Source organism: Salmo salar, chromosome ssa15, assembly GCF_905237065.1.
Source record: "Salmo salar chromosome ssa15, Ssal_v3.1, whole genome shotgun sequence".
Lineage (NCBI taxonomy): Eukaryota > Metazoa > Chordata > Actinopteri > Salmoniformes > Salmonidae > Salmo > Salmo salar.
In genome coordinates this window covers 100,676,098-100,703,400 of record NC_059456.1, presented here as the reverse complement: position 1 = coordinate 100,703,400, position 27,303 = coordinate 100,676,098, and the positions used below count along the sequence as shown (strand labels likewise).

General features: G+C 47.1%; 2 protein-coding genes across 16 annotated transcripts; one reads left to right on the top strand and one right to left on the bottom strand.

Annotated features, from left to right (window-relative positions):
* The first annotated feature begins 3,194 nt into the window (after window positions 1-3,194).
* On the top strand, window positions 3,195-12,818 carry pcmtd2b (protein-L-isoaspartate (D-aspartate) O-methyltransferase domain containing 2b). 14 transcript variants are annotated; one of them, XR_006759357.1, is made up of 7 exons: window positions 3,195-3,328; window positions 4,143-4,485; window positions 5,532-5,634; window positions 5,944-6,115; window positions 8,259-8,385; window positions 8,799-10,458; window positions 10,822-12,818. XR_006759357.1 is itself a non-coding variant. In XM_014147327.2 (6 exons), exons 2-6 carry the CDS (start codon window positions 4,179-4,181, stop codon window positions 9,266-9,268), a joined length of 1,179 nt encoding a protein of 392 aa, XP_014002802.1. In that variant the 5' UTR covers window positions 3,195-3,324; window positions 4,143-4,178; the 3' UTR covers window positions 9,269-12,818. The 14 variants fall into 14 exon arrangements, 3 of the variants coding, with proteins under 3 accessions (XP_014002802.1, XP_014002801.1, XP_045552384.1); XR_006759356.1 differs by having other exon boundaries at window positions 8,799-10,495; XR_006759355.1 differs by having other exon boundaries at window positions 8,799-10,569.
* Window positions 12,819-12,898: 80 nt separating this feature from the next.
* On the bottom strand, window positions 12,899-25,669 carry kif3b (kinesin family member 3B). 2 transcript variants are annotated; one of them, XM_014147324.2, is made up of 9 exons: window positions 25,530-25,669; window positions 21,973-23,492; window positions 18,835-18,936; window positions 17,965-18,087; window positions 17,680-17,798; window positions 16,336-16,482; window positions 16,054-16,159; window positions 15,743-15,948; window positions 12,899-15,492 (listed from the first exon to the last, which is right to left on the bottom strand). In XM_014147324.2, the coding sequence occupies exons 2-9, from the start codon at window positions 23,383-23,385 to the stop codon at window positions 15,387-15,389; spliced, it is 2,322 nt and encodes a 773-aa protein (XP_014002799.1). In that variant the 5' UTR covers window positions 23,386-23,492; window positions 25,530-25,669; the 3' UTR covers window positions 12,899-15,386. The 2 variants fall into 2 exon arrangements, with proteins under 2 accessions (XP_014002799.1, XP_014002800.1); XM_014147325.2 differs by having other exon boundaries at window positions 16,336-16,452.
* Window positions 25,670-27,303: the final 1,634 nt, after the last annotated feature.

Genomic DNA, 27,303 nt, shown 5'->3' with positions numbered 1-27,303 from the left:
CAGACACCTGTACATATCCCCCACAAGGGGTCTCTTCACAGACCCCAAGTCCAAAACTAATTCACGGCAACTCACAGTATTATACAGAGTCATGATCACATGGAACTCCCTTCCATTTCCAGTTACTCAGCAAACAGAAGAATTACCTTTAAAAAAACAGATTAAACAACATGGAACAGAGGACACACACACACACACACACACACACACACACACACTAACACACACACACACACACACACAGATAGACACACAGACAGGCACACATGCACACAGACAGACAGACAGACAGACAGACAGACAGACAGACACACACACACACACTAACACACACACACACACACACTAAAACACAGACACACTAACAGACACACACACACTAACACACACACACACACACTAAAACACAGACACACTAACACACACACACACACTAACACACAGACACACTAACACACACACACACACACACACACACACACACACACGAACACACACACACACACACACACAAATACACACACACACACACGAACACGAACAGACACACAAACACACACACACGAACACACACACACATACACACACACATACACACACACACACACACACACACACACACACACACACACACACACACACACACACACACACACACACACACACACACACACACACACACACACACACACACGAACACACATTCACACACACGAACACACACACACACACACACACACACACACACACACACACACACACACACACACACACACACACACACACACACACACACACACACACACACACACACACACACACACACACACACATGAACACACACACACATGAACACACACATGAACACACACATACACACGAACACACGAACACACACATACACACACACACGAACACACACACAGACACAGATACACACACGAACACATACACACACACATGAACACACACACACGAACACATACACACACACACACACACGAACACACGAACACACACACACACACACACATTCGATTTTACACTCATCATTTACTGCTTCTCTGTTCTTTATACCGTATTATTATCTATCCTGATACCTAGCCACTTTACCCTGCCTTCATGTACATATCTACCTCAAATATCTTATTATTATCTATCCTGATACCTAGCCACTTTACCCTGCCTTCATGTACATATCTACCTCAAATACCTTATTATTATCTATCCTGATACCTAGCCACTTTACCCTGCCTTCATGTACAGATTTACCTCAAATACCTTATTATTATCTATCCTGATGCCTAGCCACTTTACCCTGCCTTCATGTACATATTTACCTCAAATACCTTATTATTATCTATCCTGATACCTAGCCACTTTACCCTGCCTTCATGTACATATCTACCTCAAATACCTTATTATTATCTATCCTGATGCCTAGCCACTTTACCCTGCCTTCATGTACATATCTACCTCAAATACCTTATTATTATCTATCCTGATACCTAGCCACTTTACCCTGCCTTCATCTACATATCTACCTCAAATACCTTATTATTATCTATCCTGATACCTAGCCACTTTACCCTGCCTTCATCTACATATCTACCTCAAATACCTTATTATTATCTATCCTGATGCCTAGTCACTTTACCCTGCCTTCATGTACATATCTACCTCAAATACCTTATTATTATCTATCCTGATGCCTAGCCACTTTACCCTGCCTTCATGTACATATCTACCTCAAATACCTTATTATTATCTATCCTGATGCCTAGCCACTTTACCCTGCCTTCATGTACATATCTACCTCAAATACCTTATTATTATCTATCCTGATGCCTAGTCACTTTACCCTGCCTTCATGTACATATCTACCTCAAATACCTTATTATTATCTATCCTGATGCCTAGTCACTTTACCCTGCCTTCATGTACATGTCTACCTCTAGCTTCATGTCCACATCATCCCAGCTCAACCCTAAACCTATAGCTTCATGTCCACATCATCCCAGCTCAAACCTAAACCTATAGCTTCATGTCCACATCATCCCAGCTCAACCCTAAACCTATAGCTTCATGTCCACATCATCCCAGCTCAACCCTAAACCTATAGCTTCATGTCCACATCATCCCAGCTCAACCCTAAACCTATAGCTTCATGTCCACATCATCCCAGCTCAACCCTAAACCTATAGCTTCATGTCCACATCATCCCAGCTCAACCCTAAACCTATAGCTTCATGTCCACATCATCCCAGCTCAACCCTAAACCTATAGCTTCATGTCCACATCATCCCAGCTCAACCCTAAACCTATAGCTTCATGTCCACATCATCCCAGCTCAACCCTAAACCTATAGCTTCATGTCCACATCATCCCAGCTCAAACCTAAACCTATAGCTTCATGTCCACATCATCCCAGCTCAACCCTAAACCTATAGCTTCATGTCCACATCATCCCAGCTCAAACCTAAACCTATAGCTTCATGTCCACATCATCCCAGCTCAACCCTAAACCTATAGCTTCATGTCCACATCATCCCAGCTCAACCCTAAACCTATAGCTTCATGTCCACATCATCCCAACTCAACCCTAAACCTATAGCTTCATGTCCACATCATCCCAGCTCAACCCTAAACCTATAGCTTCATGTCCACATCATCCCAGCTCAACCCTAAACCTATAGCTTCATGTCCACATCATCCCAGCTCAACCCTAAACCTATAGCTTCATGTCCACATCATCCCAGCTCAACCCTAAACCTATAGCTTCATGTCCACATCATCCCAGCTCAACCCTAAACCTATAGCTTCATGTCCACATCATCCCAGCTCAACCCTAAACCTATAGCTTCATGTCCACATCATCCCAGCTCAACCCTAAACCTAAAGTTAAGTACAAAACTCGTATTCAACTGATTGGTGTACTATATTAATCAGGAGTGATGAAATGTGAGCCATCATATAGTCTTACAATTTGCTGAAGTTCCTTCTGTAAAAAGAAAGTTATTCTCCACCGTATTCACTTTAGCATTGTGCTTGTTTAATTACTATTGTATGTTTAGGCCAATTATTTTCAGAAATGTTATTAATCAATACCCAATCAGAACGTTTATTCGATTGTAAAAATATTCTTTTTGAAGTAAAAATGTGTGGGATTTACATAACGTGCGTGTGACGTCAGCACGTCGACTGGTTGAAGGTTTACGTCTAGCTAGCAGTGGGCTGTGTGAGCGGTTCCGAACAAAAGCCTGAAGACGAGCAAATCAATAGCAGCAATCGGCATTTTAAAACGAAACAATTGATTATCAAGTTGTAGGTAATTATATATGACAGTTATTTTGGTGTGTGTGTGTATTGTCTGTCGTCCTTGCCTTGTACTGAATCTTTGTTTTGCTGTCTGCGTGCGTGGAAGACTCAGATTACGATTGTTGTTGCCTGTTTGTCTTTTTTCAGATTTCCAATGTGACAACCCATTTTTTTTTAAACTATGTAGATAGTAACCAAGCCTTCTAAATGACATGGGTTTGCTCATATGTTGTTGATATTTTCTGGTCAGAGTTGGATTGGGTAAGACTTTTCTCTTAAACCCAAGGCACAGGTCCGTCAGGTTCTACAGCGCCATCCTATGGTTGTGTTTTTGTCATATCTGAAACATTTGTACCTAATGTTATTCTGAACTAGTTATTACCATCGAGGAAAATGTTATCCTACATTTCACACTTTATTTATTGTGCTTGCATGACTCATTTGACAATCAAACACAATGTCTCTTGGGCATCAAAGGAACCAGGCATCATTCAAGTGGCCAGGCTCCTTTCTTCTCTATTGCTTTATGACACAGCAGGCCCACTCAACATTTGGCTGTAGTCCTATCACCTCCCCATTGGCGTCGTTCACAGGGTCAAGCCACAGGTACAGCGATCACACCTAAGGTGTTGAGGAATACTTTTTAGGTAGTTCTTTCAGTATTGGCCATTAGAATGCAAAAAGGGATGGCTGGTTTAATCAGAAATTTACAAAATATGACATGGAGGAGGATGTTATGTTGAAGTTTTTTAGTTAAAGTGGTCGCAATGCAAGAGACTCTTTTGAATTCAATTGCAGATAACTTAACCATTTATTTTCTTCAGATAAAGGCCCAGAAGTGACCCTTCTCTCCAGCTAAGATGGGAGGAGCTGTGAGCGCTGGGGAGGATAATGATGAGTTGATTGACAACCTGAAGGAGGCACACTACATCCGTTCGGACCTGGTGGAGCGGGCCTTCAGGGCCATCGACCGGGCCGACTACTACCTGGAGGAGTACCGTGACAGCGCCTACAAGGACCTGGCCTGGAGGCACGGCAACATCCACCTATCAGCCCCCTGCATCTACTCAGAGGTGATGGAAGCCCTGGACCTGCACCCTGGCCTCTCCTTCCTCAACCTGGGCAGTGGGACTGGGTACCTCAGCACTATGGTGGGCCTCATACTGGGTGAGTTTCTGTAGCAGACGGTACCACCACTCTGGGTCTCATACTGGGTGAGTTACTGTAGCAGACGGTACCAACACTCTGGGCCTCATACTGGGTGAGTTACTGTAGCAGACGGTACCACCACTCTGGGCCTCATACTGGGTGAGTTACTGTAGCAGACGGTACCACCACTCTGGGCCTCATACTGGGTGAGTTACTGTAGCAGACGGTACCACCACTCTGGGCCTCATACTGGGTGAGTTACTGTAGCAGACGGTACCAACACTCTGGGCCTCATACTGGGTGAGTTACTGTAGCAGACGGTACCACCACTCTGGGCCTCATACTGGGTGAGTTACTGTAGCAGACGGTACCAACACTCTGGGCCTCATACTGGGTGAGTTACTGTAGCAGACGGTACCACCACTCTGGGTCTCATACTGGGTGAGTTACTGTAGCAGACGGTACCAACACTCTGGGCCTCATACTGGGTGAGTTACTGTAGCAGACGGTACCACCACTCTGGGTCTTATACTGGGTGAGTTACTGTAGCAGACGGTACCACCACTCTGGGCCTCATACTGGGTGAGTTACTGTAGCAGACGGTACCACCACTCTGGGTCTTATACTGGGTGAGTTTCTGTAGCAGACGGTACCACCACTCTGGGTCTCATACTGGGTGAGTTACTGTAGCAGACGGTACCACCACTCTGGGCCTCATACTGGGTGAGTTACTGTAGCAGACGGTACCACCACTCTGGGCCTCATACTGGGTGAGTTACTGTAGCAGACGGTACCACCACTCTGGGTCTTATACTGGGTGAGTTACTGTAGCAGACGGTACCACCACTCTGGGCCTCATACTGGGTGAGTTACTGTAGCAGACGGTACCACCACTCTGGGCCTTATACTGGGTGAGTTACTGTAGCAGACGGTACCACCACTCTGGGTCTTATTGGGACTGGAAATGGGAAATCAGCAGGCCAACTGATTGGGAAAGGGTATTTTCTTTATTAGAATTCATTGTGGATTGTACAGAGCTCACATGGTTGTTCTCCTGGTTCCAGGTCCATTTGGTGTGAACCATGGGGTGGAGCTGCATGCTGATGTGATTGAGTACGCTTACCAGAAGCTAGACTACTTCATCAAAACCAGCGAAAGCTTTGACAAGTGAGACACTTTACCTCTGATTTCCTTCCCCATCTAGATCTGTCTGTCTGTCTGTCTGTCTGTCTGTCTGTCTGTCTGTCTGTCTGTCTGTCTGTCTGTCTGTCTGTCTGTCTGTCTGTCTGTCTGTCTGTCTGTCTGTCTGTCTGTCTGTCTGTCTGTCTGTCTGTCTGTCTGTCTGTCTGTCTGTCTGTCTGTCTGTCTGTCTGTCTGTCTGTCTCAGTGACTTGTTGAATATCAGGTTAGAGTTTTCATGTGTAGCCTGTATATGCATTATTTTTGTATTTTGTTTATGCTGTATTTGTGTTTTAGGTTTGAGTTCTGCGAGCCCTCCTTTGTGGCGGGGAACTGCCTGGAGATCCCCTCTGAGAGCAGGCAGTATGACAGGGTGTATTGTGGGGCGGGAGTGCAGAGAGACCATGAAGAATACATGATGAACCTGCTGAAGGTGGGGGGTATTCTGGTACTGCCTCTAGAGGAGAAGGTGTGTATAAACACTCACACTGAAATACATACATGTAGTTTAAATGAGTACTATTACCGGACCCTTACACAACAAGGATGTACCCTAATCCAGGGGTACCCTAATCCAGGGGTTACCAAACTGTTTTACTCAGGCCTCCTTTCCATCTTAGGGGAACACCCCCCCCCCCATGTCTATTTCTACAGGCACAAGCACTGTTCATGACACACACTGTTCACACCCCTCTGGTTGGTGGAGAGATAATGTATCAGGTTTAAATCCCATTGTCTTCCAATTCTCTACATTCTATCAGCTGACATGGGCTCATTGATCTGGACATTTCTGTAATGACTGACAACAGGAACTGATGATGCACTACCCAACTACAAAATGTCACCTTGTGCAGTCTACTATTACAACTTTCAACAGTAAATTAAAAGCCGGACTGAGTACCTTTTTAAATAAAGACATGTTTTTATTATTTTTTTTAAACATTATTTTTTTTGGGGGGGGGACAGTTTGAGAACCACTGCTCTAATGTACCCTCTTGTTGTGCCCTTATAACCTCTTGTTGTGCCCTTATAACCTCTTGTTGTGCCCTTATAACCTCTTGTTGTGCCCTTATAACCTCTTGTTCTCCCCGTATAACCTCTTGTTGTGCCCTCATAACTTTTTGTTCTCCCTTTATAACCTCTTGTTGTGCCCTTATAACCTCTTGTTGTGCCCTTATAACCTCTTGTTGTGCCCTTATAACCTCTTGTTCTCCCCTTATAACCTCTTGTTGTGCCCTCATAATCTCTTGTTCTCCCTTTATAACCTCTTGTTGTGCCCTTATAACCTCTTGTTCTCCCCGTATAACCTCTTGTTGTGTCCTTATAACCTCTTGTTCTCCCCTTATAACCTCTTGTTCTCCCCTTATAACCTCTTGTTCTCCCCTTATAACCTCTTGTTCTCCCCTTATAACCTCTTGTTGTGCCCTCATAACCTCTTGTTGTGTCCTTATAACCTCTTGTTCTCCCCTTATAACCTCTTGTTGTGCCCTTATAACCTCTTGTTGTGCCCTCATAACCTCTTGTTCTCCCCTTATAACCACTTGTTGTCCCCTTATAACCTCTTGTTGCGCCCTTATAACCTCTTGTTGTGCCCTTATAACCTCTTGTTGTGCCCTCATAACCTCTTGTTGTGCCCTTATAACCTCTTGTTGCGCCCTTATAACCTCTTGTTGCGCCCTTATAACCTCTTGTTGTGCCCTTATAACCTCTTGTTGTGCCCTTATAACCTCTTGTTGTGCCCTTATAACCTCTTGTTGTGCCCTTATAACCTCTTGTTGTGCCCTTATAACCTCTTGTTGTGCCCTTATAACCTCTTGTTGTGCCCTCATAACCTCTTGTTGTGCCCTCATAACCTCTTGTTCTCCCCTTATAACCTCTTGTTCTCCCCTTATAACCTCTTGTTCTCCCCTTATAACCTCTTGTTCTGCCCTAATAACCTCTTGTTCTCCCCTTATAACCTCTTGTTGTGCCCTTATAACCTCTTGTTTTGCCCTTTATAACCTCTTGTTGTGCCCTCATAACCTCTTGTTGTGCCCTCATAACCTCTTGTTGTGCCCTCATAACCTCTTGTTGTGCCCTAATAACCTATTGTTCTCCCCTTATAACCTCTTGTTGTGCCCTTATAACCTCTTGTTGTGCCCTCATAACCTCTTGTTCTCCCCTTATAACCTCTTGTTCTCCCCTTATAACCTCTTGTTGTGCCCTTATAACCTCTTGTTCTCCCTTTATAACCTCTTGTTGTGCCCTTATAACCTCTTGTTGTGCCCTCATAACCTCTTGTTGTGCCCTCATAACCTCTTGTTGTGCCCTTATAACCTCTTGTTGTGCCCTTATAACCTCTTGTTGTGCCCTTATAACCTCTTGTTGTGCCCTCATAACCTCTTGTTCTCCCCTTATAACCTCTTGTTCTCCCCTTATAACCTCTTGTTCTCCCCTTATAACCTCTTGTTCTCCCCTTATAACCTCTTGTTCTCCCCTTATAACCTCTTGTTGTGCCCTTATAACCTCTTGTTTTGCCCTTTATAACCTCTTGTTGTGCCCTAAAAACCTATTGTTTTGCCCTTATAACCTCTTGTTCTCCCCTTTATAACCTCTTGTTTTGCCCTTTCTAGCTAACCAAGATCACGCGTACAGGCCAGAGCAGCTGGGAGACCAAAAAGATCATTGCTGTGTCCTTCGCTCCCCTGGTGCTCCCCAAAGATTACACCAGTAACATCAAACCCAAGACCGCCCCACTACGTGAGTGTCTCATCTGTTTGTTATACATGGGAGTCAGTTCAAAGGACATGACTCACCAGACCGATTGTCGCTCTGCATAGTACGGGGGCCGTTCGCTTGCTTTCGGTACGGCGTGTTATAAGGACTACCTGTCGTTGCCGACTGACAGCCGTCGTTTCGCCCAATTCTACGTGTAGAATCGGTCTGCAAATTTCTACCGGCACTGTTCAGAGGTGCTAAGTACTCTCAGCCGGCAGACACTCGGCCATCCTAGTGATCTGTCCGCGCCTTTTTTTTAAAGAGTTGAGTGATGATAGAAAACCAAAAAAGAATTGTCACCATGGAAAGAATACTCACGTTAACTGTTTTCTAACTTTCCCATCATTCTCTGTGTCCTTTCCTTTCGATCGTCTCTCTGGTGACCCACGGAGCAGCCATGTTTGAGGTGCGGACGCTGCAGGAGCTGGCTCGTATAGCCATCCGTCACACCCTGAGAGTGACCACGGACAGCGGGGAGGGTCAGCCACGGGGCCGGGGCTCTTTTGGAGGAGGCAGGGGCCTGGGGGTCAGTGGGCTCCACAAGTACGGCCCTCGCTTTAAACGCCGGCGCATTCATCGGCGCCACTGCAACTCTGTGGTACTGAGCAGTGCCCTCCCTATCTCCGCCCCCCTGGACAACAACAATAACCGCGGGGGCCAGGAGGAGGAGCAGGGAAGGGCAACCCGGGGAGCGGGAGAGGAGGAGGAGGAGGCTGCGGAGGAGGAAGCAGAGGAGGAAGCAGAGAGGGAGACGGGGGAGCTACTCAGGGCAGAGCCACCTATAAACATCCTGAGAGAGAGGATTCTCTGTCTGCCCCTCCCGGAGCCTCTGAAGATGTACCTGCTGTACTACCGGGAGAAATGACTTGTCCACAGATACAACTAACAGTAGAAAACAGCCCCTGACCCCTACCACTCTTCTAGGCAGGGCAACAGGCCCCCTGTTACTGACTCACTGACTGGGTCTGTATCGTTTACTGACTCACTGACTGGGTCTGTATCGTTTACTGACTCACTGACTGGGTCTGTATCGTTTACTGACTCACTGACTGGGTCTGTATAGTTTACTGACTCACTGACTGGGTCTGTATCGTTTACTGACTCGCTGACTGGGTCTGTATCGTTTACTGACTCACTGACTGGGTCTGTATCGTTTACTGACTCACTGACTGGGTCTGTATCGTTTACTGACTCGCTGACTGGGTCTGTATCGTTTACTGACTCGCTGACTGGGTCTGTATCGTTTACTGACTCGCTGACTGGGTCTGTATCGTTTACTGACTCGCTGACTGGGTCTGTATTCCTCTTGTCCTCTACATCATCCTCTCTCTCTCTCTGTGTGTGTTTTTCTTACTCAATGCCTTTCCTGTATGTGTAAGAAGCATACATATTGGACCAGTGTAATGGTAAGGGTTTCACCTCTGTGATAGAAAGGCTCCCTGGGAATCTGTAGCTTAGCTTTCTCAATGGCACAGATGGCTTTCTCTGACAGACAAACAGATCAATTTTTTTTGCAGTAGTTGGGAGAGGAGGATCTTTGTGAGAGAAAAAATGTATTTAATTTTATTCCCATTTTAACTGGAGGGTTGGGTGGGTGTGAGTGTGATCTATCATTCTGTGCTGTGATTGAGCCCTGGACATATGGTGGTGTCTGTTATCTTGTTGGAAGACTTCTTATTGGATGTTAAGTGTAGCCACAGGTTCCAGAGCATGTTGGTTCAGGTCTTAACTAAAGGTAAACCACTGGAAGAACCACTGGATATTGCGTCTGAGCCAGAGGAGAAATGGTTTGAAATTTCAGTCGTGTCCAGAAGCCAGAGAGACTTTGTTTGGCATAGTGGACAGGGATTTGAGACCACACAGCTGGGATTTTCCCTATTAAACCCCCCCAAGTTCCCATAACATCATAGATCTGTTCAGGGGAGCTGTTTGTGTGGAGTTGGAACTCTGTAAATAAACAGAGCTTGCACAATGAGTATCAGGTAGGATTCCACAGTGAGGCCATTTTGTTTTTGATATTGCAAATAGCAACATTGGTCTGAGGAGCTGGTAGAGGTGCCTGTTGAAGACGTGTGGTGTGGGGCTGGTAGAGGTGCCTGTTGAAGACGTGTGGTGTGGGGCTGGTAGAGGTGCCTGTTGAAGACGTGTGGTGTGGGGCTGGTAGAGGTGCCTGTTGAAGACGTGTGGTGTGGGGCTGGTAGAGGTGCCTGTTGAAGACGTGTGGTGTGGGGCTGGTAGAGGTGCCTGTTGAAGACGTGGGGTGTGGGGCTGGTAGAGGTGCCTGTTGAAGACGTGTGGTGTGGGGCTGGTAGAGGTGCCTGTTGAAGACGTGTGGTGTGGGGCTGGTAGACGTGCCCGTTGAAGACGTGTGGTGTGGGGCTGGTAGAGGTGCCTGTTGAAGACGTGGGGCTGGTAGAGGTGCCTGTTGAAGACGTGTGGTGTGGGGCTGGTAGAGGTGCCTGTTGAAGACGTGTGGTGTGGGGCTGGTAGAGGTGCCTGTTGAAGACGTGTGGTGTGGGGCTGGTAGAGGTGCCTGTTGAAGACGTGTGGTGTGGGGCTGGTAGAGGTGCCTGTTGAAGACGTGTGGTGTGGGGCTGGTAGAGGTGCCTGTTGAAGACGTGTGGTGTGGGGCTGGTAGAGGTGCCCGTTGAAGACGTGTGGTGTGGGGCTGGTAGAGGTGCCTGTTGAAGACGTGTGGTGTGGGGCTGGTAGAGGTGCCTGTTGAAGACGTGTGGTGTGGGGCTGGTAGAGGTGCCTGTTGAAGACGTGTGGTGTGGGGCTGGTAGACGTGCCCGTTGAAGACGTGTGGTGTGGGGCTGGTAGAGGTGCCTGTTGAAGACGTGTGGTGTGGGGCTGGTAGACGTGCCCGTTGAAGACGTGTGGTGTGGGGCTGGTAGAGGTGCCTGTTGAAGACGTGGGGCTGGTAGAGGTGCCTGTTGAAGACGTGTGGTGTGGGGCTGGTAGAGGTGCATGTTGAAGACGTGTGGTGTGGGGCTGGTAGAGGTGCATGTTGAAGACGTGTGGTGTGGGGCTGGTAGAGGTGTCTGTTGAAGACGTGGTATGTCTGAAACTGTTGACCTACAGTATGATGAGTGTGGTTTAGAGACATATCTAAAGTGATGCTATTGGTTGCCTCTATTCTGTTAGCAGGTTGACCTTGGCAGACTGGCAGTGAAGATGTGTTTTTGAGAGTCAGCATTCCAGAGAATAACTGTAGCCGACACTATGATATGATCAAGTCCAGAAGGCGTTTCAGTTTCAACATGAGACTGTTGGCAATGCTTCTTCAATTATGACGGATTCTGCTCATTTCCAAATTTAAAAGCACCTACTAAAGATTTAATTAGCTTTTTATGTTTAGTAGATTTATTTTCCAAGAGGTCCTATGAATATTTCTTAGCTCGTCCGTGTTGGGTTCAGTGGCATTTTTAATTCTGTCAATTCGGGGGGGGAAATAAATGTAAAATTTGATTCATAGGTAGGCTTAAATTGAGTTGAATTTCATTAGCTCCTGAATTGATTGTATAAAGGTGAAATTGACTCTGACATGTATGTTTATCTAAATATGCTCATTTGGTTTACTCCACAATCAGCAGTGAAAGCTTGCAGAGGATCATGTTTTTTTCCCTACATACTAGTTGTTTTCCTATTGGTCGAAAACAGCATGATGGGGGGGGAAATGTAAACAATTATTTTTTTTACTGGTTGATGCTAATTAATTTTGTTGATGTATGAAGGTTTGCTTATCTTTTCTCCTGTCATTCAAAACTATTTGTTTAGTTAATATACATTTTGAAGTGGAGTTTAGTGGTGTTCATCAGCACATGGAACATTGTGTGTGTGTGTATGTGTGTGTGTGTGTGTGGTATTTGGTTTGTAATGCAACAGGAAAATTAAAAACGGACTAAAATATATTTTTTTTAGATCATAATCGCTACAGATAAGCTACAGACCTGGATGTTTTAACCTTTCACCCTTCAGTGCCAAACCTTCAGTATGTCGCATGAAACTTACATTCTAGTTGAAACTATTCTGATTTGTCCTTTTTAATAGAACATTTGGAAAGATGAACGCTTTCTCATTGATCAAATTATCGATAAATCTTTATAGGGACTTGGCCAGGCAGATTGCTTTGGTCGTCCGACTGTGTAACAGTACACGTCTTTTGAGTTTTGTCATGTTACTTTTCAATATTGTGGTAGATGACAATAAAGGTCTTAAGTCTTTCCCAGTCTGCCTTTATTCTGTGCTGTAGAACCATTCCTTTGGCTTCTTTGAATATTTCTTATTTTTTTAGTTCTGTCAAAGGTTATCATTTTGTGAATGTATGTGTTGTACTTCAGCAGTGTTTAAGGATGTTTTGGAATTTGAGCTGTACTATTGAATGCTGTTAATAAAATCATTTATGCAAAGTTGAATGTATAGCATATGATAATGTATAGCACTTTAGTTATTTAAACACCAGATTGTCATTTTAAATGAACATGGAACAATGTGTAATTAAGTCTTTTATTAAAAGAAATGTACAAGAAAATGAGGACTTCTGCATTCCTAGTCAGCACCAGATTATAGTGCACCAGCACACTTAACTTGGCTAAAACAATATCAGAGATTCATCTCAGTCAAACGTCTTCTACACAGATACATGGATTCTGGGTGTGGTGCGGTAAAATGTAGGGATTATCAAGCATATTAAGACATTCACATTTACCAAATTCTATGGCTTGGTGACAATTGATAAGATTTCTCAAATCATGCAATATGTAGTGTAATTGTCAGCTTTCATAAGATCAGAGAAGTAATTTAATCAGGGGATAAAGATTCTCATGGCAAATGTACACAGTCAACAAAAGCATTAGGAACACCTGCTCTTTCCATGAGTCTGACCAGCTGAAAGCTATGATCACTTGTTAAATCCACTTCAATCAGTGTAGATGAAGGGGAGGAGACAGGTTAAAGAAGGATTTAAGTCTTGAGATCTGGATGGTGTGAATGGGCAAGACAAGAGCCTTTGAACGGGGTATGGTAGTAGGTGCCAGGCACACCGGTTTGTGTCAAGAACTGCAACGCTGCTGGGTTTTTCACAACAGTTTCCCATGTGTATCAAGAATGGTCCCCCACCCAAAGGACATCCAGCCAATTTGACATAACTGTGGGAATCATTTGAGTCAACATGGGCCAGCATCCCTGTGGAATGCTTTCAACACCTTGTAGAGTCCATGTCCTGACGAACTGAGGCCGTTGTGAGGGGAGGGATGGATGGATGCAGCTCAATAGGTGTTCCTAATGTTTGCTATATTCTGTATATACATGTCCCAACATTTACTTTCACACACAATCTGAGTCAACATCACATTAAGAGAACACATCTTTCCCATATAAAACATTGACGTTGATCCAACTTCAAAATATAAATTAAAGTTAACCTAAAGATTTGAAGTAACTAAAGCCATTTATTAAATGCGTACTGTGTTGGATAAAAAAAAGTAACCAATAAAACATTAAAATGTGTACAGAAACTTGAAATTATACAAATCCAAAAATAAAACTTAAAACTTTTTCATCTACACTTGTTTATAAAAATGAACGAAAGTGGTAATAAGTTAACTTCTCCAATATTGAGACCTATTTACTTGTATCATTTGTACAACAAAAGGTGCTGCAGGATTATCTATGGACATTGCTCTCTCTATATATATTTGTAGATACTATGTGACAGGGTAGTAGAACCCAGTAGCAGCAGCAGCAAGCGGCAGCACAGCTCTCACAGTGACTGGAGGTGGGGACAGTAGTTAGACATGCAGGTTGCAGCCCTGTGAATTAAGACTGCATATTTATCCAAAACATACACGGAAAGCTACCTTCATTTTCCAGACCAAGTCTATTTTATTTTGATGGAGGCCTCTGATATAATAGGTAGAAGAGCTCCTGCTTTTTTAGTCGGTTTTTCGTACAGTATTTCAGGCTGCTCTTGTTAACCTATAAATGTTTTACGGACAGTATGTTTTACAATTAGTTATTAGTCCCAACCATCAACTCCATTCAACCCCTCTCAAGTACAAGAAATCAGTTGATTCCAAGGAACACAGCCAGATGTGAGGTTGATAAAGATGAGGCTGGGGAAACGATAAACCCATCCATCCATCCTCTCCTGTAGCCTGTCCCTGTAGGAGAATATAAAGGCACCTTGGAACCCTGATAGATTTGGTTTGTGTTGACCTCTAGTTCCCCACTATCCTCTCCCTGTCGCCCTCCTCCTCCTCTCCCTGTCGCCCTCCTCCTCCTCTCCCTGTCGCCCTCCTCCTCCTCTCCCTGTCGCCCTCCTCCTCCTCTCCCTGTCGCCCTCCTCCTCCTCTCCCTGTCGCCCTCCTCCTCCTCTCCCTGTCGCCCTCCTCCTCTCCCTGTCGTCATGTCCTCCATCATGTGCGCCAGAAAGAACAGCATCTAGTGATTCCAGCAGCAACCGGCCCCCACCGTGCGACAGAGACGTGTTGTAGTGTGCTTCACCCTCCAGCCTGTACAGTTCACCATGCAGTACAGACAGACTCCCCACTTATCTAGGGCAACAGACCTCCTGGATAACAGCACTCCATTGTAAACCTAAAGTAGGAAGCACAACCACTTCTGGACAGACATACAGCACAGAAACACACAGCATGTTAATGACATGTAACAGCCGTCATGTGCCCCATCAGATGTCAGCCCCCCCCCCCCACATCCCATTATACTGCAGACCTGGGGGGGGCTCAGGAGGAAACGTGCAGCTCAGAAAAGTATTGGTCCAGAAACCATTTGGGATGGTAAGATTGTAACAAATCTCTTAAAAAACACAAACATTATAAACAGCTACGTTCTCAGGTAAAATAAAAATAAGCTTGCATCTGAGTCTCCTTTACTTTCTCTGCAAATCAGTCTGCAAGACTCAGCAGAAAAACTAAACAAAAAGCAGTCTTTGGGTCCCAAAACAGAAAGCTGTGGGGTGATCACTTAGGCACCAGCCCACGGGATTGTGGGTATAAAGGATGTCCTGGGCTGGAGGGGCTGTATGGAGAGGTGGGGGTGACAGTCTTCTTACCCGTTTTAGGTCGGCTGGAGGAGAAAGGAAGATCAATATTTTGTTGTTATGTGGAAACATCATTGGTTTTTAAATCATGATTATTACTTTATAACCTTGTGGTATCGAGAGTACAATTTCTCTACACTCACATTAACATCTGCTAACCACGTGCTTGTGACTAATACAATTTGATTTGTGACACTAAAACAGGAAGAAACACTCCCTACTGAAATAACTGACAAAACCCAGTGCTGATTTGTACAGAACAGGACAGACCCTTACCCAGACTTTGGTTTCTTGCCGGCCCCAGTGCTGGTGGTCTGGGTGGGTCCGCTGCTGTGGAACCCGGAGGCATCCACCTGAATCTCATCTTCCTCACGCAGTGCTTCCTCCAACGCCGCTGCTACCATGGGCGCTATGACCGGCTCCTCATACTCCTTAGTGGTCCGAGCGGGCAGGTCCATCTCCAGCATCAGGATATTCTCAGCCTGGGGAGAGACAGAGAGACAGAGAAAGTCAGGAAACTGCTACGGCCCAGAGGACAAGGACTAAGTCACATCCCCCGAGGAGAGAGAGAGGACAGAATATCATACCTTGTACCTAACGTCAGCCTTCATCACCATGGAGGTACGGGCATGCTGACTCAGGGGTCTTCTGTAGCCCACCGCTGACACTGGCCTGGTCATCATCTGCTGGTCACTGAGACAGAGACACAGAGTTATTAAGAAGACAATCTGTACGTGTTCCTACACAAGGGATTTACCAATAACTTCTTCTAAACTCTGTGTTTGTATTCAGGATTGTTTTTGCATGTATGGTTTTCAGCATGTTTGTTTGTGTAAATGTCTCTACAGGATAATTAAATGTGAACATACTCCTCTATGCGGGTGATCGGACGCATCTTCCAGCGGTCGTCCTCCTCGTCCAACAACGCCCTGTTCACAATCTTATTCTTCTCCTCCATGGGGATGAAATTCTCAATGATGAGATGCCTGGCAGACAGAACGACAAGGTCAGTCGTGCTGAGGACACAGACAGAACGACAAGGTCAGTCGTGCTGAGGACACAGACAGAACGACAAGGTCAGTCGTGCTGAGGACACAGACAGAACGACAAGGCCAGTCGTGCTGAGGACACAGACAGAACGACAAGGCCAGTCGTGCTGAGGACACAGACAGAACGACAAGGCCAGTCGTGCTGAGGACACAGACAGAACGACAAGGCCAGTCGTGCTGAGGACACAGACAGAACGACAAGGCCAGTCGTGCTGAGGACACAGACAGAACGACAAGGCCAGTCGTGCTGAGGACACAGACAGAACGACAAGGCCAGTCGTGCTGAGGACACAGACAGAACGACAAGGTCAGTCGTGCTGAGGACACAGACAGAACGACAAGGTCAGTCGTGCTGAGGACACAGACAGAACGACAAGGTCAGTTGTGCTGTGCTGCTGACAGGGGACTAACAGCTTGAGGGGACTATCATTGATAATAGGAGGTGGTCTAGGCAGTCTGCTAATCGAGACCAATCAATAACTAGCTCTGACAGCTACGTTAGAGGAAAAATGTACTTAGTATGACTGCTGTGTAGTTGTCTCACCTAGCTCTCTGTAGAGGAATGCACCAACTAAGTCTCTCTGGATAAGATCGTCTGCTAAATGACTCAAAAGTAAAAACGGGACCCGCGCGCGCTCTCCCCTCGTCCCAACGGGACCCGCGCGCCCTCTCCCCTCGTCCCAACGGGACCCGCGCGCCCTCTCCCCTCGTCCCAACGGGACCCGCGCGCCCTCTCCCCTCGTCCCAACGGGACCCGCGCGCCCTCTCCCTCGTCCCAACGGGACCCGCGCCCTCTCCCCTCGTCCCAACGGGACCCGCGCGCCCTCTCCCCTCGTCCCAACGGGACCCGCGCGCCCTCTCCCCTCGTCCCAACGGGACCCGCGCGCCCTCTCCCCTCGTCCCAACGGGACCCGCGCGCCCTCTCCCCTCGTCCCAACGGGACCCGCGCTCTCTCCCCTCGTCCCAACGGGACCCGCGCTCTCTCCCCTCGTCCCAACGGGACCCGCGCTCTCTCCCCTCGTCCCAACGGGACCCGCGCTCTCTCCCCTCGTCCCAACGGGACCCGCGCGCTCCTCAGAGGGCAACAAGCAAAATAGACTATATTGATTGTGGTTTTCTTTTTCCTGTGTGAGAAATGAGAGGTGTGGCCCGGCGGCTCCATACTTGAGTTTGAGCTCCCTGGTCAACTCGTTCTGAGTCTGCTCCAGCTCCTGTCTCTCCTTGCTGTGTAGCTCCTGGACGTCATGGATTTCAGTTTTCACTGCCTGCAGCTTCGCAAACAGCTGAGGGGAGAAAAACAGGGTGGGGAGGCAAAGAGACAAAAACACCATGGGGTTTGATTCAATGTAGCAAACATTTACAAGGAAAAAGTTCTGCACAATTTCCTTTGAACTTTTTGTATGCCAAACTGACACCGTAAAGGAAAGCTATGGTTTTCTAATGTCCTACCTTTTTCAGCTTCTTGGTCTTGATGTCTACTTCCTGTTGTAGAGAGCTATATGTCTCCTTCAACTCCAGCGTCTCCTCATCACGATTATCCACCTGCTGTTTCATCTCCCTCTCTCTGCGTTTCTGCAGACAAACACACAGAGCATCACGGTAAGAAGGGAAAGGCAGTGTAAATCACACAAACACACAGAGCATCACGGTAAGAAGGGAAAGGCAGTGTAAATCACACAAACACACAGAGCATCACGGTAAGAAGGGAAAGGCAGTGTAAATCACACAAACACACAGAGCATCACGGTAAGAAGGGAAAGGCAGTGTAAATCACACAAACACACAGAGCATCACGGTAAGAAGGGAAAGGCAGTGTAAATCACACAAACACACAGAGCATCACGGTAAGAAGGGAAAGGCAGTGTAAATCACACAAACACACAGAGCATCACGGTAAGAAGGGAAAGGCAGTGTAAATCACACAAACACACAGAGCATCACGGTAAGAAGGGAAAGGCAGTGTAAATCACACAAACACACAGAGCATCACGGTAAGAAGGGAAAGGCAGTGTAAATCACACAAACACACAGAGCATCACGGTAAGAAGGGAAAGGCAGTGTAAATCACACAAACACACAGAGCATCACGGTAAGAAGGGAAAGGCAGTGTAAATCACACAAACACACAGAGCATCACGGTAAGAAGGGAAAGGCAGTGTAAATCACACAAACACACAGAGCATCACGGTAAGAAGGGAAAGGCAGTGTAAATCACACAAACTGGTTAAATGTTTGTGTGGGCAAATCAATACTATTAGATTGACATCTATTGAGTGTTTAATTCTCTCTATCAATAACCTAAGTCTAAACAAACGTTACCTGCTCAGCGATTTCCTGTCTCTTCTGTTCTAGGATCCTTTGTTGCTCATTGGTGTGGTCTACTATGTTCTTCCCACCCATCAGAAGCTTACTCTCCATCGCCTGGGTGAGGACACAATCAAGAGGGATGAGGGGGGGGAACACAATCAAGAGGCGTGAAACACAATCAAGAGGCGTGAGGGGGGGAAACACAATCAAGAGGCGTGAGGGGGGGAAACACAATCAAGAGGCGTGAAACACAATCAAGAGGCGTGAGGGGGGAAACACAATCAAGAGGCGTGGGAAACACAATCAAGAGGCGTGAGGGGGGGAAACACAATCAAGAGGCGTGGGAAACACAATCAAGAGGCGTGAAACACAATCAAGAGGCGTGGGGGAAACACAATCAAGAGGCGTAGGGGGGAAACACAATCAAGAGGCGTGAAACACAATCAAGAGGCGTGAGGGGGAAACACAATCAAGAGGCGTGAAACACAATCAAGAGGCGTGGAAACACAATCAAGAGGCGTGAAACACAATCAAGAGGCGTGAAACACAATCAAGAGGCGTGAGGGGGGGGGGGAAACACAATCAAGAGGTGTGGGGAACACAATCAAGAGGCGTGGGAAACACAATCAAGAGGCGTGGGAAACACAATCAAGAGGCGTGGGAAACACAATCAAGAGGCGTGAAACACAATCAAGAGGCGTGAAACACAATCAAGAGGCGTGAAACACAATCAAGAGGCGTGAGAAACACAATCAAGAGGCGTGGGAAACACAATCAAGAGGCGTGGGAAACACAATCAAGAGGCGTGGGAAACACAATCAAGAGGCGTGGGAAACACAATCAAGAGGCGTGAGGGGGGGAAACACAATCAAGAGGCGTGAAACATCAATCAAGAGGCGTGAGGAGGGTGGGAACACAATCAAGAGGCGTGAGGGGAAACAATCAAGAGGCGTGAGGGGGGGAAACACAATCAAGAGGCGTGAGGGGGGAAAACAATCAAGAGGCGTGAGGGGGGAAACACAATCAAGAGGCGTGAGGGGGGAAACACAATCAAGAGGCGTGAGGCGGGGAAACACAATCAAGAGGCGTGAGGGGGGGAAACACAATCAAGAGGCGTGAGGCGGGGGAAACACAATCAAGAGGCGTGAGGCGGGGGAAACACAATCAAGAGGCGTGAGGCGGGGGAAACACAATCAAGAGGCGTGAGGGGGGGGAAACACAATCAAGAGGCGTGAGGGGGGGAAAACAATCAAGAGGCGTGAGGGGGGGGAAACACAATCAAGAGGCGTGAGGGGGGGAAACACAATCAAGAGGCGTGAGGGGGGGGAAACAATCAAGAGGCGTGAGGGGGGGGGAAACACAATCAAGAGGCGTGAGGGGGGAAACACAATCAAGAGGCGTGAGGGGGGGAAACACAATCAAGAGGCGTGAGGGGGGAAACACAATCAAGAGGCGTGAGGGGGGGAAACACAATCAAGAGGCGTGAGGGGGGAAACACAATCAAGAGGCGTGAGGGGGGGAAACACAATCAAGAGGCGTGAGGGGGGAAACACAATCAAGAGGCGTGAGGGGGGGAAACACAATCAAGAGGCGTGAGGGGGGGAAACAATCAAGAGGCGTGAGGGGGGGAAACACAATCAAGAGGGGTGAGGGGGGAACACAATCAAGAGGCGTGGGGGAAACACAATCAAGAGGCGTGAGGGGGGGAAACACAATCAAGAGGCGTGAGGGGGGGGAAAACAATCAAGAGGCGTGAGGGGGGGAAACACAATCAAGAGGCGTGAGGGGGGGAAACACAATCAAGAGGCGTGAGGGGGGGAAACACAATCAAGAGGCGTGAGGGGGGGGGAAACACAATCAAGAGGCGTGAGGGGGGAAACAATCAAGAGGCGTGAGGGGAGGGGAAACACAATCAAGAGCCGGGGAGGGGAAACACAATCAAGAGGCGTGAGGGGGGGGGAAACACAATCAAGAGGCGTGAGGGGAAACACAATCAAGAGGCGTGAGGGGGGGAAAACAATCAAGAGGCGTGAGGGGGGGGAAACAATCAAGAGGCGTGAGGGGGAAACACAATCAAGAGGCGTGAGGGGGGGGAACACAATCAAGAGGCGTGAGGGGGGGGAAACACAATCAAGAGGCGTGAGGGGGGAAACACAATCAAGAGGCGTGAGGCGGGGGAAACACAATCAAGAGGCGTGAGGGGGGAAACAATCAAGAGGCGTGAGGGGGGAATCACAATCAAGAGGCGTGAGGGGGGAAACACAATCAAGAGGCGTGAGGGGGGGAAACACAATCAAGAGGCGTGAGGGGGGGAAACACAATCAAGAGGCGTGAGGGGGGGGAAACAATCAAGAGGCGTGAGGGGGAGGGGAAACCAATCAAGAGGCGTGAGGGGGAGGGGAAACACAATCAAGAGCCGTGAGGGGGAGGGGAAACACAATCAAGAGCCGTGAGGGGGAGGGGAAACACAATCAAGAGCCGTGAGGGGGGGAAACACAATCAAGAGGCGTGAGGGGGGGAAACAATCAAGAGGCGTGAGGGGGGAAAACAATCAAGAGGCGTGAGGGGGGGAAACACAATCAAGAGGCGTGAGGGGGGGAAACACAATCAAGAGGCGTGAGGGGGGAAACACAATCAAGAGGCGTGAGGGGGGGAAACAATCAAGAGGCGTGGGGGGGGGAAACAATCAAGAGGCGTGAGGGGGGGAAACACAATCAAGAGGCGTGAGGGGGGGGAAACACAATCAAGAGGCGTGAGGGGGGGAAACAATCAAGAGGCGTGAGGGGGAGGGGAAACCCAATCAAGAGGCGTGAGGGGGAGGGGAAACACAATCAAGAGGCGTGAGGGGAGGGGAAACACAATCAAGAGCCGTGAGGGGGGGAAACACAATCAAGAGGCGTGAGGGGGGGAAACACAATCAAGAGGCGTGAGGGGGGGAAACACAATCAAGAGGCGTGAGGGGGGGAAACACAATCAAGAGGCGTGAGGGGGGGAAAACACAATCAAGAGGCGTGAGGGGGGGAAACACAATCAAGAGGCGTGAGGGGGGGAAACACAATCAAGAGGCGTGAGGGGGAAACAGGGTAAATGAAAACAAAAAATGGTTTGAGTAAAAGACCATGAAAAAGGACCAGAACGTAGTCTCCTCACCTTGACTTTGGCAGTCAGCATCTCGCCTGCCTCCTGCTCCTTTTTCAGGGCGTCCATCTTCCTCTCTTTCTCCTTTAGCAGCCTCTGTTTCTCCTCCGCCACCAGACTGTGATCCTCCATGATGGCCTTCCTCTCCCTCTCCAACTTCTCCTGCTGTACGCGCCAATAATCTGCACCCACTTTATCAGCTGGTTCTACACCATCATCATCCTCCTCCGTCTCTCCATCCTCAGTGTCCTCTTCTAGTTCATCCCCAGCTTCTCCAACCCCCCTCCTCCTCCTCTTCTTCTTCTTCCCTGAGCGTTTCTCTAACTGTTCTTTGAGCCGAGCAATCTCTTCCTGGAACTCCCTGAGCAGAGCATCTTTAGGGTCCTCGTTGACGCGGGGCTTGTTCTTGATGTTCTTCGCCCGGTTTGAGTAGCGTAACGTGGTCAGTGTTTCCTCCACGTTGTAAGAGGCTGGTCCGATGTTAGCCACCATGACTGTGCGGGCATTGCCCCCCAGGGAGTCCTGTAGCAGGCGGGTGAGCTTGGAGTCGCGGTAGGGGATGTGAGTGCTCCTGCCGTCTACCAGGGCAGAGATGACATTCCCCAAGGCTGACAGCGATAGGTTGATCTTGGTAGCCTCCTTCAGGCGCTCTCCTTGTGCTCCTGTCTTGGTCTGCCTCTCACTGCCAGCCAGGTCCACCAGGTTCAGTTTGCCCACTCGAATGTGGTTCTCTCCGTCGACGCCCAGCTCGCTGCACTCGACGGTAATAAGAAAAATGGCATGTGATCGGGAGCTGTGCTCGTTCATGTTGGTGGAGCCCACGGAGCGGTTCTGGTTCCCCACGTTCATGACATGCTCTATTTCTCGTACACTCTTAGTGACGAAGGAGGACAGGTCCTTGACGTATACACCCGTGTCTGGCCTCTCTTTCAGCTCCAGCTGGCGGGACTGGTCCTTGGACAGCAGGTCCCTGATCTCCTCCTGGTAGATCTCCAGGTACGAGGCCCTCACCAGGTACTGCTGGTTCTGGGAGCGGGAGATGTGTGTGAAGACGTGCTCAAAGGAATTGGGAATTACACCCCTTCTCTCTGGGTCATTGCGCACCCCCTCCATAGTGTAGGTCTTTCCTGTACCTGTCTGGCCGTATGCAAATATGGTCCCATTGAAACCAAGCAAAACGGAGTCTACCAGGGGCCTGAAGGTTTCATCATAGAGATCCACCTGTTTGGAGTTCCAGTCGTACACAGAGTCAAACGTAAAGACCTTGGGGTGTTCGTGGGCTGCAGCCCCCCGGGGGTTTCGCACGGCCACCTGGCCCAGCTTCACATCCACATGCACCACCCTCTCAAAGTTGGCTGCACGCTCCTTCTCATTCATGGGTCGACAGCGAACCACCACCTTCACCGACTCTTTGGTCTTAGACATCGTGAGGATTCTCAGACCAACTGGCCTTGTCCCCCTGGCTTGCGTCTATATCCTTCAAGTATTGTACAAGTCTGAGTTCACAATGTCAGACCTGCCAGCATCAGAACCTGTAAAAAGAGAGAAATAAAATCATCATACGCTGATGTTCAAATAGCCATTGCCAACACGATTAGTTACTGTTTTCTTTTGTGATTATGAAGACCTTATTTTGTGCACTGTGTCTCAAACCAGCTTCCTGGCTACAGTGGTGTTAGATACTGAAGCAGCTAGCTAGCAAGCTAACATTAACAAGACTAGCTACCTAGGTTAACGACAGAGCACAACAAAGATACTGCTGGTAACTAGCTAAGCCTTCATCTGAGACATAGATTTAAAGTTACCTAGCTAGCTACATTACCAAAAGTATGTGGACACCTGCTCGTCAAACATCTCCTTCCAAAATCATGGGCATTAATATGGAGTTGGTCACCCCTTTGCTGCTATAACAACCTCCACTCTTCTGGGAAGGCTTTCCAATAGATGTTGGAACATCGCTGCGGGGACTTGTTTCCATTCAGCCATAAGAGCATTAGTGAGGTTGGGCACTGATGTTGGGCGATTAGGCCTGGCTCACAGTCTGTGTTCCAATTCATTCCAAATGTATTCGATGGGGTTGAGGTCAGAGCTCTGTGCAGGCCAGTCAAAATCTTCCAAACTGATCTCAACAAACCATTTTCTGTATGGACCTCGCTTTGTGCACAGGGGCATTGTCATGCTGAAACAGGAAAGGGCCTTACCCAAACTGTTGCTACAAAGTTGGAAGCACATAATCGTCTTGAATGTCATTGTATGCTGTAGTGTTAAGATGTCCCTTAACTGGAACTAAGGGGCCTAACCTGAACCATGAAAAAACAGCCCCAGACCATTATTCCTCCACCACCAAACTTTACAGTTGGCACTATGTATTTGGGCAGGTAGCATTCTCATGGCCTCCACCAAACCCAGATTAGTCCGTCAGAATGCCAGATGGTGAAGCGTAATACATCACTCCAGAGAACACGTATCCACTGCTCCAAAGTCCAATGGCAGCAAGTTTTACATCACTCCAGCCGACACTTGGCATCGCACATGGTGATCTTAGGCTTGTGTATGGCTGCTCGGCCATGGAAACTCATTTCATGAAACTCCCGACGAACAGTTATTGCGCCGTCGTTGCTTTCAAAGGTTGTTTGGAACTCAGTAGTGAGTGCTGCAACGGAGGACAGATTCTTTTTTTTATTATTACACACTATGCTCTCAGCACTCCCGTTCTGTGCGCTTGTGTGGCCTACCACTTTGCGGCTGAGCCGTTGTTGCTCCTAGACGTTTCCACAATAACAACACGTACAGTTGACCAGGGCAGCTCTAGTAGACCAGACATTTGTTTTAGTGACTTGTTTGAAAGGTGGCATCCTATAACAGTGCAACGTTGTGTTACTGAGCTCTTCAGTAAGGCCATTCTACTGCCAATGTTTGTCTATGGAGATTGCATGGCTGTGTACTCTAATACACATCAGCGACGGGTGTGGCTGAAATAGACGAATACAGTAATTTGAAGGGGTGTCCACATACTTTCGAGGCTAGGCCATTTCGCTAGAAAAACATTGTAAATGTATGGCCTGCTAACTTAGCTAACTGGCTAAAAATGTCACGTTCTTTGGCAAGCTAGCTAGGTATTTATCAGTCAGTGGTCCTAGCGATAGCGACGAAACAGAACTGACGACCTTTCCAGTGCTACTGTAGCTAGTTAGCTAACGTTAGTTGATTGACTCAAATTAAATCAATGGTTACAGCTTTTCGGTTTGCTAATTGTAACAATTAGCTATATTAAAACGAGAATACAGCTAGCAAACTGGATAAATATGTTCACGTCACCCAACAGAATGATAGATTTAGTTAGCCAGCTGGTTTACAAAGAATCGGGACAGCAGCCCAAGCTCGATCAGACGGCCTAGCAACGGCAAAACACATCCATCCTCAGAGGACAAGAGACAACACCGTGTATTTTGATGATGGATGCGTCTCAAATCCAGTTTACAAGAACAAGCACACAATTCTGGTGAATCTCATTTTGACATTATTAAACTGCAACATCCATGACAACGTAAACGTTGTCAGCTAGTTACCATTTAATCCAGTGCTTCCACACAGTCAGCCATTACCGCCACCTTCCCCGCATCCCAGAAAACTATCCCGGATGAAACGGAGATGCTGGTTGATCGCTTTCAACATCACAGCCAACCTTCTTCTTCTTCGGTATAATGGCATTCGCAAAAAGTATATGTGCATTCTGCCACCTACTGTGCGGGTGGATAATAAAGATCCCCAAAATGAAATAATTCGGTGTAAATAATAATAAATATATACAGTACCAGTCAAAAGTTTGGACTCACCTACTCATTCAAGGGTTTTTCTTGATTTTTTAAAACTATTTTCTACATTGTAGAATAATAGTGAAGACATCAAAACTATGAAATAACACATATGGAATCATGTAGTAACCAAAAAAGTGTTAATTAAACAAATCAAAATATATTTTATATTTGAGATTCTTCAAAGTAGCCACCCTTTGCCTTGATGTCAGCTTTGCACACTCTTGGCATTCTCTCAACCAGCTTCACCTGGAATGCTATTCCAACAGTCTTGAAGAAGTTCCCACATATGTTGAACACTCGTTGGCTGCTTTTCCTTCACTCTGCGGCCCAACTCATCCCAACCATCTCAATTGGGTTGAGGTCAAGTGATTGTGGAGGCCAGGTCATCTGATGCAGCACTCCATCACTCTCCTTCTTGGTCAAAAAGCCCTTATACAGCCTGGAGGTGTCAAATCAAATCCAATTTTATTGGTCAAATGGTTAACAGATGTTAATGTGAGCGTAGTGAAATGCTTGTGCTTATAGTTCCAACAGTGTAATGCATTTAAAAAAAAATACTGCATTGTTTCCTAAGGGCTCGAAGTGAGGCAACCATCTCTGTCAGCGCCATCTTGCTGGGTCATTGACCTGTTGAAAAACAAATGATAGTCCCACTAAGCGCAAACCAGATGGGACGGCGTATCGCTACAGAATACTGTGGTAGCCATGCTGGTTAAGTGTGCCTTGAATTCAAAATAAATCACACCATCACACCTCCTCCATGCTTCAAGGTGGGAACCACACATGCGGAGATCATCCGTTCACCTACTCTGCTTCTCACAAAGACACAGCGGTTGGAACCAAAAATCTCAAATTTGGACTCATCAGACCAAAGGACAGATTTCCACTGGTCTAATGTCCATTGCTCGTGTTTCTTCGCCCAAGTAAGTATTCTTATTTGTGTCCTTTAGTAGTGGTCTCTTTGCAGCAATTCAACAATGAAGGCCTGATTCACGCAGTCTCTTCTGAACAGTTGATGTTGAGATGTGTCTGTTACTTAAACTCTGTGAAGCATTTATTTGGGCTGCAATTTCTGAGGCTGGTAACTCTAATAAACTTATCCTCTTCAGCAGAGGTAACTCTGGATCATCCTTTGCTCTGGCAGTCCTCATGAGAGCCAGTTTCATCATAGCGCTTGATGGTTTTTGCGACTGCAATTGAAGAAACTTTAAAAGTTCTTGATATTTTCTGGATTGACTGACCTTCATGTCTTCAAGTAATAATGGACTGTCATTTCTCTTTGCTTATTTGAGCTGTTTTTGCCATAATATGGACTTGGTATTTTACCAAATATGGCTATCTTCTGTATACTACCCCTACCTTGTTACAACACAACTGATTGGCTCAAACGCATTAAGAACAAAATAAACTCCACAAATTAACAAGACACACCTGTTCATTGTGAGAATGCCAAGAGTGTGCAAAGCTGTCATCAAGGCAAAGGGTGGCTACTTTGAAGAATCTATATATACACACACATACATAC

What these genes read in the sequence shown, in the direction of transcription:
- pcmtd2b (XM_014147327.2), top strand. Translation starts at nt 4,179, where the DNA reads ATGGGAGGAGCTGTGAGCGCTGGGGAGGATAATGATGAGTTGATTGAC. An exon ending in TACTGCCTCTAGAGGAGAAG is followed by an intron (nt 6,116 to 8,258) that starts GTGTGTATAAAC and finishes TGCCCTTTCTAG; the next exon opens with CTAACCAAGATCACGCGTAC. An exon ending in ACCCAAGACCGCCCCACTAC is followed by an intron (nt 8,386 to 8,798) that starts GTGAGTGTCTCA and finishes CCCACGGAGCAG; the next exon opens with CCATGTTTGAGGTGCGGACG.
- kif3b (XM_014147324.2), bottom strand. Translation starts at nt 23,385, where the DNA reads ATGTCTAAGACCAAAGAGTCGGTGAAGGTGGTGGTTCGCTGTCGACCC. An exon ending in TGCTGACTGCCAAAGTCAAG is followed by an intron (nt 18,937 to 21,972) that starts GTGAGGAGACTA and finishes GTCCTCACCCAG; the next exon opens with GCGATGGAGAGTAAGCTTCT. An exon ending in GACAGGAAATCGCTGAGCAG is followed by an intron (nt 18,088 to 18,834) that starts GTAACGTTTGTT and finishes GTTTGTCTGCAG; the next exon opens with AAACGCAGAGAGAGGGAGAT.